Source organism: Silurus aristotelis (assembly GCF_946808225.1).
Source record: "Silurus aristotelis genome assembly, chromosome: 2".
Lineage (NCBI taxonomy): Eukaryota > Metazoa > Chordata > Actinopteri > Siluriformes > Siluridae > Silurus > Silurus aristotelis.
Window position 1 is genome coordinate 26,255,154 of NC_139575.1, and position 21,087 is coordinate 26,276,240.

The 21,087-nt window shown below is 38.8% G+C and overlaps 1 protein-coding gene and 1 long non-coding RNA gene across 3 annotated transcripts in view; one reads left to right on the plus strand and one right to left on the minus strand.

Moving 5' to 3' along the window:
* The window catches only part of LOC310722430, a 143,357-nt gene extending 139,182 nt beyond the window's left edge, over positions 1 to 4,175 (plus strand). Inside the window, exons 2-3 of the long non-coding RNA XR_014532374.1 lie at positions 1,944 to 3,224; positions 3,589 to 4,175. This is a non-coding gene — a long non-coding RNA (uncharacterized lncRNA). The remainder of the gene's footprint in view (positions 1 to 1,943; positions 3,225 to 3,588) is intronic.
* Positions 606 to 19,611, minus strand: edem1 (ER degradation enhancer, mannosidase alpha-like 1). Of its 2 annotated transcripts, none has more exons than XR_014532038.1 (12): positions 18,888 to 19,586; positions 12,879 to 12,951; positions 12,398 to 12,501; positions 9,611 to 9,782; positions 9,114 to 9,297; positions 8,066 to 8,240; positions 7,511 to 7,631; positions 6,798 to 6,968; positions 6,012 to 6,085; positions 5,441 to 5,908; positions 4,893 to 5,389; positions 606 to 2,895 (listed from the first exon to the last, which is right to left on the minus strand). XR_014532038.1 is itself a non-coding variant. In XM_083533129.1 (12 exons), exons 1-12 carry the CDS (start codon positions 19,334 to 19,336, stop codon positions 2,806 to 2,808), a joined length of 1,872 nt encoding a protein of 623 aa, XP_083389255.1. In that variant the 5' UTR covers positions 19,337 to 19,611; the 3' UTR covers positions 606 to 2,805. The 2 variants fall into 2 exon arrangements, 1 of the variants encoding a protein (XP_083389255.1); XM_083533129.1 differs by having other exon boundaries at positions 4,893 to 5,054; positions 5,812 to 5,908; positions 18,888 to 19,611.
* Positions 19,612 to 21,087: the final 1,476 nt, after the last annotated feature.

A 21,087-nucleotide genomic window follows, 5' to 3' on the forward strand; every position in this document is an offset into this window, starting at 1 on the left:
TTTATTATAGTCTTATCATTGTTGAGGTTCAGGGTTTAGTGCTTAAATCCTTATTAAAATAAGATTATTTAAAGGTAATTCAATCCTGGTCGACACAAAAAAAGACAAAACTTGACTTCGTTTAAATGATCGATTATACATTCACCGCCCACTTTAACAGGAACATCTGTACACCTGCTCATTTATGCAGCCCATCATGTGGTCTAAATAATAATAATCATAAACATAATTAACAATTAAATTAGTGATTGTTCACATCAAAAACTTTAAATAAAAAAAAAATTTGTTAATCGTAATATGGATGTTGGTAGCAGATAGAATTCGCTCATCAACAAAACCTGCAGACCCTGAACACAAAGATGTCTTTTTTTTTTTGTACCAATTTTATTCTCATTAATCAAACCAGCCCATTTGGCAACACCCCCCATAGCTAAAGTCATAAACACCGAGCATTGCTCTTCATTTTAATGTTTGATGTGAACAACAAAACGTTTGACCGGTATTTCCTAAGTGTTCCTATTAAAATGTACAGAAATGTTAGAACAGATGCCACAAATATCTACTGATGTCAATTTAAAAAGAAGAAATCTGAAGCATGCAAAACATACTGGAATGATATGTTTATTTTCATCACCTGCAACAATTCCTTTATAATCAGCCATCGCTAAAAGATTTCCCTGAGTCTTGTCAATAACATGAGATAAAACAAAGCAAGATTTTATTATTTCTTTTAAAATGTACCCCAAAACGCAAATGTTGTGGTCATGACAAACAACTGTGCATTCAAATTAAACCAAATCACATTACACAGTTTTCAAACATTTAATTTATTTTTTATGAAAAGTACCGTCAGCTGACATATTTAAGGCAAAACCAAGATAAAAGCGGTTAGTTAGGTGTTGGCCTACCATCGCAATAGTGTCTAATAAAGTCCCTGGAACGGTACTGGAGGCATGAACTCGATTCTTCCTAAAGCTATTCCCTTAGCAGTTACCACAATCTGCCATCAGTGTTCATTGGCTTAACATCTGGTGACTGTGAACCCTGTAGTATAAGAGTTATTTGCATTACTCAGTAAACCATTCAGTTAGTCCTTGTGCCCTGTGAATGGGGACATTTTTTATTGTGGAAGAGACCCTGCACTTTAGGATGGAGATGTTGCAGTGTAATATGATTAGCCAGAATACCTTCAGATTAAATTGCAGAGACAAAACAAACAACCAAATAAAGGAAGAAAAAAAAAGAAGAAAAAAAAAAAAAGTACATTTGCTCAGACAGTATATAATACCCAACATAATAATTGTTCGGTATTTAGTTTTTACATTAATAACATTTTAGAAATGAATAAAACTCAGTGTCAAGCCAGTTTCAGGAAACTCCTAAAGCCCTTTAAACGTCTCATTGCACATTGAATCGATGTACATTGTTTTTCACATATGCAATCCATTACACCACCCAGTGATGTTCATGGAATGATTAAACTTAAATCAACATTGAATGAATTCAATTAAAATCCATCAAGATCTTAAAAAAAAAAAAGTTAAATTCTCTGAGCAAGTGTTGATCGATAGCCCCTTAAGAAAAACCCCAAAATCCTGTTTTATGGCTTTGTCATGAAATCGTACATCAGTCCAATCCATGCATTCGATATCAATACGATCTAGATATCGCACAGTTTCTATGTTATTTATCTTTCGCATCACATTCACGTCAGTCCTTGAAAACGAATATAATTGAATGAACACATACTGGAAAGAAGAAGCAAGATAAAATAATAAGTTGATCCTGAGGTCTAGCCAGTGATTCCGGGTTATATAAGGCACAAATGAGTGAGACTTTGGAGAAAGACATGAATACAACGTCAGCAACAGTGCAAAACTAAAAATAACATGGGGTAAGCTTAAAAGCTCAATTGGCTTTTTTCGGTGCTGTGCAATGCAAAGCAACGCAAACTAAAATGAACAGCTAGAGTACAGAATAAGCGAATGAGTGAATGAAGGTCTTGTAAACAGTTTCACTCAATGCGTTTTTTTTTTTGGTTTTTTTTGGAAGGCACAAATGTCAGAACATCTGACCAGGAAGCTACTCCGAGCATGCAAAACAACAAGCTCAACAAAAACGTAACAAAAGTGTCCAGGGTCCGTTGCAGTAATCAGAATTTGGCACAGAAATACTGGTTATAAATGGAATAAGAACACTGCTACTTCTGGCACCAGCCAGCCCTGAAGAAAAGATTTATTTATTTCTCAGGATCGGATGTTGGAAGCAATCCCACAGAGCTACAATGCTACAAATAAATGTTCTTAATCACGCTCTGTAAGAGACCCCCTGGCGAGTTAAAAGTGTGTAACCTATCATCATATGATGAGCTTCAGGGTGGGTGAATATTAGGATTACACTGATTTTAAATGATGATCCCTCAGACTTCCATCACACTTCACTGAAATGAACGAAAGTGTGTTATAAATAGGAATGCAACCTAATTTGTAAAACCGACTGGTTAAAAGTAATGACTGTTCACTATTATTGACGATAAAAATAGTGAGGAAATGCACCGATTCAGGTCACATCCCCGTAAGTGTCTCCTTGTTAAAGAATCCTGCACTGAACGCAGCAACGGCAACACAGAATCAGAACAACCAAAAAAGAACCACTGAGCTCTTAAATGCCTCATTTGAGGTTCTTGTGCAAACAAACCATAATACCAAAAAAAAAATAATAATTCTCAGTTTGGACAGCCGCACTGCTAAAACTCACACGAAGGATGTGATTTTATACTAAACTCCAGCTGATGATGTCATAAGGTCATGAAAGGCCGACCATGTGGTCAATCTGTCTCATGTACACACTCTTCAGAGGAAGATTGTAGCGTCGCTCCTCAGGTATCCTTTCGCACTGCAAGAGACACATTTAGACATATTAGACTTAATATCCAATTCCAAAGGAGCAGACAAGACTTCACGAAATTAACCCTTACATTCTGTTCGGGTTGAACATCAAAAATGATTGGTTTTAAATAAATAGTTATGGGCTTGGATAATTGTTTTCTTATTAATATAAAGAAACGTAATTAAAAAAGTGACATATGATCACTTCTCACCCCTGAAATCTGGATGGTGCCCAACACTGTGAATGTGATTTGAGATTTGTGACGGGAGACGATAAAAACAATACAGACCCATATTGTCTTGTAAAGCCCAAGCTAAATGTATAGGGTTATTCAGGTCTGTACTTTCCAGAGTCACAAACAGCTGGAACCAAATTCCTTGTCTGTTTCCAAACACTTGGCCAATAAACCTGATTCTGAAATCTGGATGATGTCCAACACTGTGAATGTGATTTCTAATGTTGAAATCCTTTCATACAATTTATTAATAATTACAATTCAATTGAATTAAAAACTTATTTCTAATAAGATGAAAAGGACAAAAATTTATATATTGCACATTTAGTTCCCATTTGCTGTTAGAATAACCTTCATTCTTCTAGAAATTTGTGCCACTAGATTTTGGAGTGGACTTGTGGAGATTTTTGCTCATTCAGCCACAAGTCATTTAGTAGTGTAAAACGAGGAGGCCTGGGATGCAGCCAGGTTTAGTTCAAGTGAAGGGAATATGTAATGTGAGCTCATCGAAAGACATTCTATACAATTGTCTGTCTCGAACAGTGTGGCACAATCAGGTGTCCCAATACTTTGTCCAGGGTTCTCCCTCTAAGCCAAATGTCAAATTCCCTGACATTTCCCTGATTTCACTCGTTAAAAGCTGAATTTCCATGACCTATAATGAACTGAAAACGATCCATGCATTTGCATGTTGCAAGGGCCTTGTCAATCTTTTGAATTAGCCTACAACCTTAATATAATGTTGCTGAAAACTAAATAACGATTAATGTTATTCCAATTAGCTACATTTTCAATTCTGTCAGTGAATCGCTTACACTACCTTGCGTAGTCTACACTTTAAAAATTATTTTTAATTATAACTAGCCCTCTATAATTATGGCTACATACCACTTTGTTCTGATGAGCTATATGACAACCTTCAGGCACAACAAGATTTTGGCCTCCAGGGTCTTTGCTGGTGTTGAGCGAGACGTGCGCTACTGTGTATCGCACTACCGTCACTGCTTTAAGCAAAACGCATGAAATAACGTGATAAAAAATAAATAAATAATAGGTATAGATGAATTCCTGCGACAAAGAAAAACCCCTAATATTCCCTGACTTTCAATGTCCGAAATAAACCTTTTAAAATTCCATGATATTCCAGAAATTCCATGACCCGTGCGAACTCTGTTTTTCCGAATAACGTGAAGGCATTTTGCATGAGCTTTACTTAAAATTTATCAGGAAATATTTATAATGTTTCACTTCTATAATAATAAGAGAATTGCAGGCTACACTTCTTGTTGGGCTTTGAGCATGGACACCCTTTAACTCTACAGCTTTATAAACATTCTTTAAAGCTGGAGACAAACAAACAATTCTATTTAAAATAATCAGTCTATTGAGTTAATGGCTTTGAAAATTAAATATAATAAATATATATATATATATATATATATATATATATATATATATATATATATATATATATATATATATATATATATATATTTATTTTATTTATTTTTTATTAATAAATACGTTTGATTAAATTATTTTTTATTTATTAAAATATAATATAATGAGTTACCAATCAAACATTCTTGTAATAACAAAGAAAAATTATAAACCATGAACCCCAAGGCCCTGCTTCATTCAACTTCAAAACAACTATTCTAGCACAAAACACTAACAAGATTCCAGCATTTAATAGTAGCGTAATCTTATCAAACTTGTGAACAAAAGAGATTGCAGCACTAAAACATTTAATCCGCTGGACTCTTACATTGCTGGTGTTGGCTGGAAGTTCCTTGGTGAACTCCTTACATGAGACCGGTTCTTCCCAGGTTTTCTGCCTAAAGCGTGGATCTATGGGCACTATGTGACCTTCAGTTGTGAAAAGGTATTTGCTCCCGGACTTGTGCAGAGGGTTGTCTTCATCAAAGAGCTACAGAAAATCAACATACATCAATGAGTAGCTGTAGACATGCAGGTTGCATAGCAGATTTAAACCTATATACTTAGTCATTTTATGGATTATACCTGCCTTCATTCTCACAATCAGAGGAAAAAAATAAAAAAATGTGCTGTTGGTATAGTTTGGAATCACTTTAAGCTCAGCATTATGTAAAAGGTTATAAAAAGAAAAACACATCAAGGTGTTCTAGACATTGGATATGGGAGGCATTAATAAAAATGCTTTATTTAGGTTTATTTTCCGTAGTTGGTTTTTAGCCCAATATGAACACATGAATGCAATTTGCAGATTTTGTTATTAAATACCTGTGTGTTACTTTAAACCATATGCTGAAACTACAGCAGGCGAAATCCCACATTTTTAAAATAGATACGATCGCAAACTAATTATGATGTACAACATTAAATAATTTTTCGCTTTAAAACTGAGATTAGGAAAAGACATATTTTAGGTTTTCCATAGCACTACATATAAACTACAAACTACATTTCTACAATGTTTCATATTTGGGTTAGATTATGTATTTGACTCTCATTGGTGAATTAGAAGGCGGTCACAAACACACTGTTGCCAACCTGGGATACAATATTGAGAGAGATGACTTTGTATGATTACAAAAAAATGTTGAGCGTGTTTTGTAAATAAATCTACATTTTGCTAAGACATTTTTTCATTTTTTTTCCTATGTATGGAGATTTTTGAGACACCTAGTAGAAGAGGCACATACCAGATACAGGTATTTGCAAGTCTCACTGAGAAAGAAACTCTCCATGCGGTCCTCCTTCGACTTGTCTACGACATGATGGAGTGTGGCATACCCGCATCTGCACACAGCAGTAAGATATGAGCATACTGTATATCCAGATATGGATAGCTTAAAAAACAACAACAAAAAAAAACCCCAACATGAGTGGTCATTTGACTTACTTGACTTTGGTAGTCTTTTCAAGGCTTTGAAGTATGTCCATGCCCACATGTAAATAGAAAGGATTCTTGGTGGCCTGTAAGGAGAAAAAGATAAAATAATAATTTTTAAAAATCTTAATCCGTACAATTTCTCACAGAAATTGTGACTGCAGTATCACATTATCACAGTGGATTAAAGTGAGCAATGTTTGAAATTAGGGAAAACTCTGGGGTCCAGAATGATTTGTCAGCACTTTTTGGCATTTGCTGGAAAATGGAAATTAAAAACACAACCCCAAAATATAGATGCATACAACCCTTATTTTCTTGTTTACTTTCATTTAATTTGCTGTATAAACAATAGTTTACTGCTTCTATGTAGATGTCTATACATGCACCCTCGGCCTCTGCTACTGTTCTATTTTTTTTACTTTGTAAATATATTTCATAAATAGACATTGAATAATTTGATGGCTGTATATTAGTAAAATGTCAGGGTGCTCTTAAAGCTGTTGCCGTTTTACTGGTGTTAGGCTTAATGCTTTAAATCTTATGAAAATGTCTATATCTGTGGTGAAAAGGGGTGTGCCATATTCATATAATATGCAAATCAAAAACTGATTTTTTCCACGGGGACAAACAGACTCCCAATCTGTGGTCAGATCACTGCTTAGTGTAACATCAGGTGTTAACGGTGTTCATACATTGTTCCCAGTGATGGAATCACTGCATCATTTCATAAATAAAAGGTCACAGAGCTATACAGAGAACTTAGCAAAAACAGGAAATGAAAGCAAGTGTTTCTACCTGATAAAGCAGGTATGTAGATTCAACTAGCTCAGGTCTTAAAGGGTAAAAGAGAACATCTGGAGCCTGCAGCTGCCAGTTGTACCTTTCCGGCAAGGCCCCGAAACGCCTCCAGATTGCATAGTAGAAGGCATGGAGACAAATAGCATTTTCCACATCTCCATTTAAAACCTGAAAAAAAATTGAAATTAACAAGTTAAAGGTGCACAGAGAATGCCTGTGAGAACCCTTCTAGACGCTTAAATGTGTTCAGAGACAATCTTTTACTACAATCCTTCTGGGTACATGCAAATGAAAAGTCTAAAAGCACAAGGCGAAAAACAAATCGCCAGCCTACAAGATATCCAAGGTTGCCAGATTGAAGTCCAAATCACGAAGGCCAATTGACTGGAAACCAGCACCAATATAAAAGGTGAAAACCAGCTAGCTCGAGGTGATTTGTTGTACTCATGGAGATAAAATATAGGATTACTGTTGGGCTTAATTTGTGAACTTTGTTGAATACAATTTGAATGTAGATGAGAACAGAATCAAGCAAATCAGCTTTACCCAAAAGCACCAATGCCAATCCTTAATGAAATGTATGGAATTATTATTTATATGCTTCTGTATTTTTTAAATGAAATGTCAGAATTTAAGAATTGCATTTTTTTCAATGAAATTTCAGTACATTTATAGTATGCTATAAATAAATCACAGTCACATTAACACACCTGCAGTCCAGGAAAAAATGCCTGAAGTGAGTCGATCCAGGTGTTCATGATCTGTCCGTTAAACATGTTCACATTTACATAAAGAGGAGGGTCACCTTCACCTTCATTACAAGCCTCTCTCCTGTACAAAACAAACAAACAAACAGTCCTGCACAATTCTTTTTTTTTCTTATACTTGGCAACTACAATCAGCAGATTCAGCATCACAGATCCTAGGGGCTGTTATGATATAAATGTACAAGGTGTATTTCATCTAAATGTTAATTAATACAAATTAGGCAAATATTTGGAGTAGGAGGGGTCCAAGTATGACAAACAATATCTCAAGATGATGACTAGCATACAGATAGTGATAGAATAGTAACTGGTTTAACTAGTTAGCTTCCTGGTTACCTTCTTAATGAACACATGCATTTTTTTTTTTTTTTGTCCTTTCTTTAATCACATTGTTTTTATAAATATTTAGCAGTTTCCATTTATTTTTTGCTTGTGAAAAATATTTAAGTGCTTTACGAGCAGGTGAACAAAAAAAAAAAACCCGCACGATATACACACCCTCTCCTCAGGTGACTCTGAATGCTCGCATAAGCAGCCATAAACATCTTGTGGTCTTCTTTTTCTCCAAAGAGTATGTAGGACTTGAGCAGGTATTCATAGAACGAATCCATTCCTGCACCCAAGCCACTTTGCTTTCCAACCCACTGACCCGTCTGGATGTTCACCACATTCCCTGAAATGAAGGAAAGAATAAATTGATATACAGAAATGAAACACATTCTTCCGAGCAGTGCTAATTATAAACATGCTCCCTGTGGCTGCTACCGCACACTTTTATTAGGCAAAAACCTACCACTACAAGTGCATGGAAGATACCAGTTATAGACCACAGCCCTGTCTTTTGTTTTGGAGCATGCACATCACTCCTCCTCTTGTCTATCATATCAATGAAAAGGAAATGCCATGGGACCACTAATGTTATCAGCAGAGCTACAGTGTGCACCGCCTGTAGTGTTTAGCTATAAGATGTAAGAGATTTTAAAAAATAAATATGTTGTATAACACCATGATCAGTAAAAATATACAATGCTTGAGGGGCCCTGAGTAGAGAAACTAGTAAGGAGATTCTGATGCGACATCTGATGCCAATATTTCTAAATAAATATATTTTTAGATGAATGGAACAACTTCACTCTCTCACCCCTCTCAATCACAATACCACTAACCAAATGAGGGCAGATACCGCTTTCCTCCAATTTGACTCTGCTTGATGTGGGACAAATAAATACTCACACAACTAAAAGGCAATTTGCCTCAATTTGATCACAGTGCTTAGAAACATGATCCCTCAATTGTTAAGGCTCTAAAGAGAAAGTTAGGAGTTCCAAGCTGCCACTGCTGGGCCCTAAAGCAAGGCCCTTAACCCTCTTTACACCAGGGGTGCTCTATCATGGATGACCCTGCGCTCTGAACCCGGGCTCCTAATGCGCTTGGATATGCAAAGAACGAATTTCACTCCACTGTAATATATGTGACACGTAAAAAAAATTTTTTCTTTTCTACTTGTTCACTCCATCTTGTCCATATATCCTGCACTGGATCTTACCCAGCAGCCCTGTTTGGTTGCTCCTCAGGTTCCAGAGAGCTCGCACGGCCCTCCTCGCCACCCACTCAAATGTAGAGTCGCCAAGCAAACGGCTTAGAATGCCAAACTCGACCAGAAGAGAGCCTGCGCCTGCTGTGCACGTCTCGTTTATGCTGTCTGGGGGCACGCCGCTTTTCAGGTTCACCTGCAATTGATTTACAAGTATTTTGCATCAATACCGCATTCGGAAAATTTCCCACAGGAGTAATAACAGGAGAAAAATGTTAACACCGGAACAACCAAAGTTTACGTAAGTAGCATTAAATTACTCAGAATGTTAACGGTTACAGTCTGCAAAATACTACGTATAATAATGAAGCAATGACAAGAGGAATGAGAACAAAAACTAAAAATACCTTCAAACTAAACATGTAAATAGCTTTAAAGCACACTCACATAACTCATGTTAATGATACAGACAATGAACTGATATACATTAGATTAGACAGAGGTCTGACCCTAGGGTAGGGGATGCCAGTGCTGGTGTTCTCAAATGCAGGTAGCAGCCTAACAGCCAGGTCATGGGCCAGATGCAGCAGCTCATTATCGTAATCTTTCAGCCCCACGTCTCCAAACGGGTGTCGCGGATCAGTCAGAAGGATGTGGGCAGAGATCAGACTGCCCAGGATTCTGCGAGAGAAATTGAACACCTTCACAATTGAACCATATAATAAAAGCACTGATTTGTTGATATATACGTATCCGGTGTTACAAAAAGCTGGAACACTGTAAAACTCTTAGTACTTCAAATACATTATCATGCTCATCAGATATCCCTTTTAGGCTGGCTTTGTTTCATACCTGCTATGGTGTACTGCAAAAAAAAAAAAAAAAAAAAAAAAAAAAAAAAAAAAAAACATCTGTAGGCCGAACAAAACCGTCCTCCCTGCCACCCACTCAAACATGAATAAGAGCTCACACCTAGTAAAGCAGTGCATTGCTGTATAGACTCTACTAAACAGTGTTCAGAGGAAAAGAAATGAAAAAACCTCAGTGCCTGGGTAGAGTGACTTAGAAGACAGATAGAAACACAAACCATAGCTCCAGATTATCACTTACTTATCAAATAAATTGGTGCAGCTGTACGCACCTATGTGATGGCAAATAACGTTGGCGTGTTTGCAATGAAATGATAAATCCCACAAATGAGTGAAATCCTTTGAAACCTTTATCATGTTCGAAAAATATTTGAGTATAAAAACCATAGTGTGTAATGGTTCCTTTTCATCATTGGAGTCATCCTTACGATACGCAAATATGCACATGTACACAGAGACACAATAAACTAAAGAGTTTTTCCTCAATTCTATGAATATTCAATATTTTAGAGTAGACTTATGACTCAGGTTATAAAGAGAGGTTTCCTCTTGCCTTTCAGGCATAACCACATACTCATCCCGGATGCATTGCACAAATGCGGTTGTACAGGCCTGTCGTGACTGTTCATTCAAGCCACACTGCACTGCATGTTCTACACATGTTGTTGGCATCGCTCAGGCTTTATTGTCTATTAAGGAAAATGAATGGCAAAATGTATAACTGCATCAATAATACCGGGTTACAGATCAAATTGGGCCAGCTATAATAATTTTTTTAAAAAGCACTAAAAAGATGGTGAGACAGCAAAAAAAATCATTGCATAAAAGTTATTATATTTATGGCATTTGGCAGATGTCCTTATCCCCGAGTTACATATATTTATCTTGTTACAGTTTGTCCAGAATGCAGCAGTCAGAGTTCTTTTGACAAGATCGAGAAAATGTTACCATATAACACCAATCTTATCATCCCTACACTGGCTACCTGTTAAATCTCGAATCGACTACAAACTACTGCTACTTACTTACAAAACACTAAATGGTTCAGCTCCCATGTATCTATCCAGTCTTCTAACAAGCTACAGTCCGTCACGCTCCCTGAGATCTCAAAACTTCTAGTAGTTCCTAGAAAAGCAAAAACCACTAAAGGCGGTAGAGCATTCTCACATTTAGCGCCTAAACTTTGGAATGGTCTTCCTGTGTTCGGAGCTCAGACACACACTCCCAGTTTAAGTGCAGATTAAAAACTTCTCTTTTTAGCGAGTCCTACACATAACACTCTTTAAACATCATAACCTTGTGCTCCAGTACATCTGATCACATGCACATTATTAACTTGTGCTGTTAATATCATGAACAACATGTCAAAATCCTCTCCACTGCTTCTCTTTTTCTCTCCCCATTCCGAGGCATCCTGAAGCTGCTCCAGCCCCAGTCACATCCCACCTCATGAAGATTGTGGACCTTTAAATTGGATGCTGACCGGCAAACATCCCGAATCATCTAGAGACGTACCAGTGCCAACTGGATCCCACTTCATGTGGAGTTTGGACATTGGACTTCTTTGAGTGTTTAAAGGCTCTGGCGTGGAGAAGCTGGTGTTGGATCTGTGATGATCGCAAATGTTGAGCTATTTTGCTCAGTAGCTATTAGTTTTATAACCACAATGACTGTAAAAGACTGTAGAAAGATCATTACCTATAATCTTACACTCCAGTGCTCGTTAGTTCTCTCTCTCCAGTGTTCTGTATTGTTTAAAGATTAATAATCAAACTCTTGATGTCACCCAAATGAGGATGGGTTCCCCTTTTGAGTCTGGTTCCTCTAAAGGTTTCTTCCTCATAACATCTAAGGGAGTTTTTCCTTGCCACAGTCGCCATGGCTGCTCATCAGGGATAAATGCACACCATTCACCTTAACTGTTAAAATTCTGTAAAGCTGCTTTGAGACAATGTCTGTTGTGAAAAGTGCTATAGAAATAAACTTGACTTGACTTGTTACATACAACTGAGCAGTTGAGGGTTATGGGCTGTGACCAGGATCTTTCCCAGCAGTGACAGTTTGGTGGTGCTGGGATTTGATCTTATTAATAATCAAATACAAAAGTCCAATATCCTAATCAATGAGCTACTATTACAATACAAGCAGGGCTTTTTTTTTTTTTTTTTTTTTTTATGTACTATCAATTGCACAATCATGATACTTCCATAGAATATAATCATTTTCAGTAGAGTGATTTCGGTGGATTCGCTCCTGAAATCACAATTCACTTAAACACACAAGAGGGACGTTGGAGTTCAATGCACCTCTGAAAAAGCTGATGGATTGAAGCACTTGTTCTTTCTAACTCTGAGCAGTGCATTGTTCCGTTTGAGCACGTTTGCTATTGAGCAGATTGCACTGAGAAAATAAAAGCAAACTGCTCACCTGATGTTGGCCTCAAACACTTGCACTGTGGAATCCTTGTCAAAGCTGACCGTGTCAATGACCAGCTTAACAGCGCGATGAAACTCGGACACGTTCCCGAGCACCTGAAGGAACAGCATATTTGCCATTATGTCATTCACAGCAAAAATCCTTAAATAAATATATATATATATATATATATATATATATATATATATATATATATATATATATATATATATATATATATATATATATATATATATATATATATATATTTTTAAATAACACTTTAAATATATCATCAAATAATTTTATAAAAGCTTAAACTTTTGCAAAGCAAAACATATCCTGCTTCCCTTAATACTACTGATAAAAAGACAATACTGGGTAAGACTTTCTTACCCATAACCTCTTATGAGGATATGAGTAATTTACATAAAAACCCCATAAACTATGGGCTTAATAACAAATGCCACTTTGTTTCATAACCTGCACTTACCAACAGAGTATCAAGGGTGTCGATTAGTGTCAAGGAGTAGTTGCCAAGCACGTCATTGATGTTGATATTCGATCTAAAATGAAAATAAATAAAAAATTGAGTCCACATTATGAATCATGTGACTGAATGGCTCATGAATATTTTACTAGATCAGGTTCTTATATGACAGAAAAAAGAAAAACAAAAGATTTTGCAGTCAATTCCACATTATAGCATTCAAGAAAAGAAAGAAAAAAAAAAAGATTATAATCAGCAATTTGCAAATGATGACAAGTTAACATGCCCTTTAAAAAAAAAAAAAAAAAAAAAAAAAAAAAAAAAAAGTGGTCTACAAATTTGTGAGACCTTCTCACCCAACCTTTAGAATTTACACAGAACCAGAGACGGTTAGTAGTAAGTCGTGAGGGTGCATAAATGTTCATGTCAACCTTTGGAATGGGGGGAAAAAGTGTGAGTTCAATCATTTGGACCATGGTATGATGGAACTAACTGCGTTTACTCAGGTTGAAACAATAAGAGGTGGAAAAAAAAAAAAAAAAAAAAAACCATGCAGTCAATGAAAGATCTGTGGAGAGCAATGTTGTATTGTTCCTAATAAGTAAAGTGTATAAACACTTGACATCTCTGGCCTACAGAGTTTATCTGAGTGGTCAAGAACTTTTGAGTCGTTGGTGTTGGCTGCTAAAAGAATATACAGTAATCCACGGAATCGAATATTTTGCGATAAACGAAAAACCACGATAAACGGACGCCACCCCAAAAATGCTATTTTATGTATACAGTAATGTATTAAAATTTTACTTTTTTATAATTATTAATGATCTTTTTTATTAATAAACGTCATGCGAGATTCGAACCGTGGTAAAGCGGCGGATTACTTTATCGACATGGTGGAAAATCCACAGATATACTGTTACAGAAATAATGTTTAAATAAAATTTTAAAAAATACAATAAAATAAAAAGGTAGCATTTGGAGTTACAACGTTTGCAAATGTACAAACAGATGCAACCTCTATCTCATAAAGCTATTTGGAAGATGTGCCGGAAGAAAAGCTGCAGCTTTCACAAACTCTTCTAACCACAAACTCATGCACCTGGAGTTCGCTACAATCTAATAAAATGATAAAGAGAACAGAAGGATATTGTGATAACGTGGGGACCTTTTTCTACTTCGCATCATAAAGTAATAAGGGTCTTTGTTGTACCTCTAGAAAGGCCACATGATACAAAAATGATATAGAATATGTCTGAATCAGCATAAAAGGGTTCTCCATTATAAAAGGTGTGGAGTGAGCTGAAGAGGGACCTCATGTAGGACCCAGTGATCTGTAGAAGGGAGTGGTGTCTTGCTCTATATTTTCATATATTAGCATTATAAGAAAACGAGTGGCCTGTAAGAGTTTTCTTTAAAGGATTGAATTCACTCCCAGCTTTGGTTTATTAACAAGACATTTTTTCCCCCATAACAAAAGTCTCACGAGATTACTCAAGAATGTGAAGCTGGGTCCAAATTTCCACAAATTAATACTTGAAATAGCTCTACTTACAAGTTTAAGGCCAAGAGTCTTTTGGTTGAACCACTATCGAGGCCAATGTTGCAGAAAAATATGGCTGGATCAGCATTAAAATGGTTTTCCGTTATAAAGGTGTGGGATGAGCTGATGAGGGACCTACTGTAGGACCGTGTCTTGTTCTGTATTCGCAGTTCTTATTAAGCATTATAGAAGAAGGGCATCCAGCGTAAAACATGTGCCAAATCAAATATGCGGATCACAAATGAGAATTTCATACCGGATCGGTCAAGGCCTGGGTTAACAACGACCGCCACAGGTATCGTTAGCCGACAGGGTACCGGTGGAAATTGGGCTACTGTTGGCTGAAGGAGGAGAAGGAGAGGAGGAAGGCGTCTACAGAGACGGCAGGAAAAGGAGCAGTGTAGGAGAGTAGAGGTTCGGGTTGGTACTTTAAATGTTGGTACTATGACGGGTAAAGGGAGAGAGATAGCTGATATGATGGAGAGGAGAAAGGTAGATGTGTTGTGTGTTCAGGAGACCAAGTGGAAAGGGAGTAAGGCCAGGAACATTGGAGGTGGGTTTAAACTGTTTTATCATGGTGTGGATGGGAAGAGAAATGGTGTAGGGGTGATTCTGAGGGAAGAGTACAGTAAGAGTGTAGTGGAGGTGAAGAGAGTTTCTGATAGGGTGATGATCGTGAAGGTGGAAGTTGAAGGGATGATGATAAATGTCATCAGTGCCTATGCTCCACAAGTTGGCTGTGAGATGGAGGAGAAAGAAAGATTCTGGAGTGAATTAGATGAAGTGGTAGATGGTGTACCTAGGAAAGAACGATTGGTGATTGGGGCAGACTTTAATGGGCATGTAGGTGAAGGGAACAGAGGTGATGAGGAGGTGATGGGTAGGTATGGTTTTAAGGAGAGGAATGTGGAAGGGCAGATGGTGGTAGATTTTGCTAAAAGGATGGAAATGGCAGTGGTGAACACGTATTTTAAGAAGAAGGAGGATCATAGGGTGATGTATAAGAGTGGAGGAAGGTGCACACAGGTGGATTATCTTCTGTGTAGGAGATGCAACCTGAAGGAGATTGGAGACTGTAAGGTGTTGGCGGGGGACAGTGTAGCTAGACAGCATCGGATGGTGGTCTGTAGGATGGTTTTGGAGGCGAAGAAGAAGAGGAGGAAAGTAAGGTTTGAAAGAAGAATAAGATGGTGGAAACTGAAGGAGGAAGAGTGTAGTGTGAGGTTCAGGGAAGAGGTCAAACAGGGGCTTGGTGGTGGTGAAGAGGTGCCGGATGATTGGGCAACTACTGCAGGAGTGATTAGGGAGGCAGCTAGAAAAGTACTTGGTGTGACATCTGGAAATAGAAAGCAAGACAAGGAGACGTGGTGGTGGAATGAGGAAGTGCAGGAGAGCATTAGGGGAAAGAGGTTGGCAAAACAGAAGTGGGATCGACAGAGTGATGAGAAGAGTAGGCAGGAGTACAAGGAGATGCGGCAGCAGGTTAAAAGGGATGTGGCAAAAGCCAAGGAAAAGGCATATGAGGAGCTGTATGAGAGGTTGGACACTAAGGAAGGAGAAAAGGATTTATACCGATTGGCCAAGCAGAGGGACCGAGCTGGGAAGGATGTACTGCAAGTTAGAGCAGTAAAGGATGGAGAGGGAAATGTGTTGACTAGTGAGGAGAGTGTGTTGAGAAGATGGAGGGAGTATTTTGAGCAGCTGATGAATGAGGAAAATCAGAGAGAGAGAAGGTTGGAGGTTGTGGAGTTGGTGAAGCAGGATGTAGATAGGATTAGTAAGGAGGAAGTGAGAGCAGCGATTAAGAGGATGAAGAATGGAAAGTCGGTTGGACCAGATGACATACCGGTAGAAGCGTGGAGATGTTTAGGAGAGATGGCAGTGGAGTTTTTAACCAGATTGTTTAACAGGATTCTGGAAGGGGAGAGGATGCCTGAGGAATGGAGAAGGAGTGTGCTGGTACCGATCTTTAAGCATAAGGGAGATGTGCAGACCTGCAGTAACTACAGGGGAATTAAGTTGATCAGTCACACCATGAAGTTATGGGAAAGAGTAGTGGAAGCCAGGCTGAGAGAAGAGGTGACCATCTGTGAGCAACAGTATGGTTTCATGCCGAGGAAGAGCACCACAGATGCCTTATTTGCTTTGAGGATGTTGATGGAGAAGTATAGAGAAGGACAGAAGGAGCTGCATTGTGTATTTGTGGATTTAGAGAAAGCGTACGACAGGGTGCCGAGAGAGGAGTTGTGGTATTGTATGAGGAAGTCAGGTGTGTCAGAGAAGTATGTGAGGGTGGTGCAAGACATGTATGAGGACAGTGTGATGGCAGTAAAGTGTGCAGTAGGTACGACAGACTGGTTCAGGGTGAAGGTTGGACTGCATCAAGGATCGGCCCTGAGCCCTTTCCTGTTTGCAGTGGTGATGGACAGGTTGACGGACGAGGTCAGACAGGAGTCTCCCTGGACTATGATGTTTGCAGATGATATTGTGATTTGTGGTGAGAGTAGAGAGCAGGTTGAGAAGAGCCTGGAGAGGTGGAGATATGCGCTGGAGAGAAGGGGAATGAAAGTCAGTAGGAGTAAGACAGAGTACATGTGTGTGAATGAGAGGGAGGGCAGTGGAGTGATGCGGATGCAGGGAGAAGAGGTGGAGAAGGTGGAGGAGTTCAGGTACCTGGGGTCAACAGTGCAAAGTAATGGAGAGTGTGTTAGAGAAGTAAAGAAAAGAGTGCAGGCAGGGTGGAGTGGGTGGAGAAGAGTGACAGGAGTGATTTGTGATAGAAGAGTATCTGCAAGAATGAAAGGGAAAGTTTATAGGACTGTGGTGAGACCTGCGATGTTGTATGGATTAGAGACAGTGGCATTGAGTAAAAGACAGGAGATGGAGCTGGAGGTAGCAGAGCTGAAGATGTTGAGGTTTTCGTTTGGAGTGACGACGATGGACAAGATTAGAAATGAGTTTATTAGAGGGACAGCACATGTAGGATGTTTTGGTGACAAGGTGAGGGAGGCGAGATTGAGATGGTTTGGACATGTGCAGAGAAGGGACATGAATTATATTGGTAGAAAAATGCTGAAGATAGAGCCACCAGGTAGGAGGAAAAGAGGAAGGCCAAGGAGGAGGTTCATGGATGTGGTGAGGGAAGACATGCAGGTAGTTGGTGTAAAAGAGGCAGATATAGAGGACAGGGTGGTATGGAGACGGATGATCCGCTGTGGCGACCCCTAATGGGAGCAGCCGAAAGAAGAAGAAGAAGAAGAAGAAGAAGAAGAAGAAGAAGAAGAAGAAGGTTTGGCCGTGGATGAGTTTGGTTTTATTGGTATAAAATGACTTTCTTTACAGGATAGAACTCACTCCCAATTTCTTTAAAGCCTTGATTGCACTCCCAATTTGAGTAGATTAACCAAACAGAAAAAGGCTCACGAGATTACACAGGAATGTGAAGCTGTGTTCCGAATTTCCAAAACATATGTTTGAAATACCTCCACCTAAAACCTTAAAGGCCAAGAGTTTGAATTTTGAAGAGATTTTTTTTTTTATGGGAAAGCTGATGATGAATTATAAAGGTGTGGGATGAGCTGATGAGGGATGAACTGTTGGACCTCAGTGATGTGTAGCATGGAGTGGTGTCTTGCTCTGTATTCTCCGTTCTCTGTGGATTATTGAAGAAATGGTGGCATATAAAGTGCACAGTGCCTTTAACTTTCATACAACAATAAAGACACACAATAATCCATATCCTTCTCTTCCTGTCACCCCTCTTTCTCTCTTTCTCTCTCTGCCCCTCTTCCCTCCCCGAATCTGCCCGCTTTATCCTTGCCTACATCTGGATGGTGTTCTCTTCGATTGAAGGCCACTCTGTGCAGCCAGGGACGGTTTCTCATCAACGCTATGGGGTTTAATGAAATTACGGCGAAAGAGCAGGAGCTTTAAGAATGGATTTGGACTGAAGATCATGTCAACAGTCTGCTACGCCGACTCAGGACTACGGTTTGCTTCTGATCACCATCATTGCACATCGTTTTGCTGTAATAAACAGATATTTGGTGACACCCAGACGAGGATGGGTCCCCTCTTGAGTCTGGTTCCTCTCAAGGTTTCTTCCTTATGCCATCTCGGGCAGTTTTTCCTCGCCACAGTCGCCACCGGCTTCCTCATCAGGGGCAAACTTACACTTATAAAGAACATCATTCAGTTTTTATTACCACATTATCAGTGTAAAGCTGCTTTGAGACAATGTAAATTGTCAGGGTTTTGTTGTATTGGTATTAAATTACTTTCTTTAATGGATATTCATCACTCCCACGTTTCTCTAAAGGATTGATTTCACTCTGACGTATTTCATTTTTGTTTGTTTGTTTGTTTGTTTGATAACCAAAGCACACTGTTAAAGATCACTTGGCTGTAAATAAGGGATGTGTGCAGTTCTGAAAGGCAGAACCTTATAGATCTTACCCACACATGTAACTTACGGGTTTAATACATCTGGTCCTCTGCCCCGACAGTCGATGGGGTTAAGCTCGTCTTCGGGAAAGGCGTATTTCATGTAGTTGTCATAGCCGAAGTAGAACATGTCCCTGGCCATTCCCTTCATTTTAATCTTGAGGGCGTCAGGAAAAGAGCCATACTTCCGATCGTACTCGTCCCTGCTGGCCTTGAAGAAGCTGAGGTAAGACTTTTTTGGCGTGTTCTCGTTGATCTTTGAGCAGGTTCCTACCGGAGGTTGGTTGTTCTCGTACACACGCTGCGACCAGCCGTTGGTCCCATCTATCGGAGCCTCGGTGTGTCTGTGCAGGTTGAAGCTGAACTGGAGCGGGAAGTGAAAGCCCCAGCTGGGTCCGAGTCCGAACGCGAGCCACAGGATGCAGTTCAGGGCCACCCGCAGCACCAGAAGACCCACTACTATTGACCTCCATTGCATCTTTGCTCGACGGCGGCCGTCAGAGTCATAATTCACGTCGACGGGTCGATTTCTAATAAACGTTTCGAAGCGCAAGCTGGCCGACAGTAACCTCCTTTCCCAGTACACTTTTCAAACGAACAATCACAGTTCCTGTCAACAAAACGAGCCCTCGTCGACTGTCGGAGCTCACTGGCGCGCTGCCTTAGTCATCACAAGGGATGGCGATGATTGGCTGGCGTGAGTGTCAATCAAGCGAGAAAACACGCCGCTGGTGTCGTGGCGTTGCTAAGTTCGGGTCACAGAACTGGCTCGAGCTGCTCAAAGTCTCGCGAGATTACACGAGAACGTCGCGCTCAATCCATATTTCCAAAACGTGAACTTAAAATACACAAACTTTCACACTCAATAGTGTTAGCTTAAAGAAGTAAGACGAATGTATTAATTCCTTCCATCCTTTATATATATATATATATATATATATATATATATATATATATATATATATATATATATATATATATACACACACGTGCAAAAAGGATGGAAGGAATTAAGATATTTGTTAAATATGCTAAAAATAAATAGAACAGTTAAATAGATCATATCTTTAGAAAATTATATATTATATGTAACACCCACAGGCACACTAACATACACATCTGTGTTACCCAAATGGGGTCTAACAAACTATTTCATTAACTTTTCCATTTATTTAATTGAATCAATTGAATTTAAGGCAATTTAATTGATTACTCAATTTAATCAATATAATAAAAAGTGTATTGCATTAATTTGATCTGTTTACCTACATACATACATACATACATGCATACATAAATGAACAATTTTAACTAGTTACATTGTATGGCTACAGCAAAGCAATCTTTTGGTTTGGTTCAGCTACCAAATCAGACATCAAGAGGCTACAGCGGATGGTCAGGACTGCTGAGAGGATTATTGGTGCCCCACTGCCCAATCTTCAAGATCTTTACTCATCCAGAGTGAAGAAAAGGGCCAAAAAAATCTCTTCGAACTGTTGCCTTCTGGTTGTTGCTACAGAGCACCGTCCACCGCCAGCCACAAAAACAGTTTTTTCCCTCAGGCTATACTCAGCATGAACAAATAAAATATCTATAACTACACATTGCCCATCATAACTGACACATTTGTACATAGTATCCAATGGTCCATTTGTAAACTGCACACTTGTAAATAACATCTGTACATTTATTTAACAATATATTTACTCAGTATATATTGCATTATTTAACTGTCTGGTTTACTATTCTGTTACATTATGTCTGTACTTCTCCTGCACTGGAAGCCCCTGATGCCAAGTCAAATTCCTTGTGTGTGTAAGCATACTTTGTAATAAAGCTATTTCTGATTTCTGATTCTGATTTCTTGTTCTTCTTTCGGCTGATCCCATTAGGGGTCGCCACAGCGGATCATGCGTCTCCATACCCCTGCTCTACATCTGCCTCTTTCAAACCAACTACCTGCATGTCTTCCCTCACCACATCCATAAACTTCCTTCTTTGACTTCCTCTTTTCCTCCTTCCTGGCAGCTCCATCCTCAGCATTCTTCTACCGAAATACCCCATGTCCCTCCTCTGCACATGTCCAAACCATCTCAATCTCGCCTCCCTCACTTTGTCTCCAAATGTCCTACATGTGCTGTCCCGCTAATAAACTCGTTTCTAATCCTGTCCATTCTTGTCACTCCCAACGAAAACCTCAACATCTTCAGCTCAACATCGCAGGTCTCA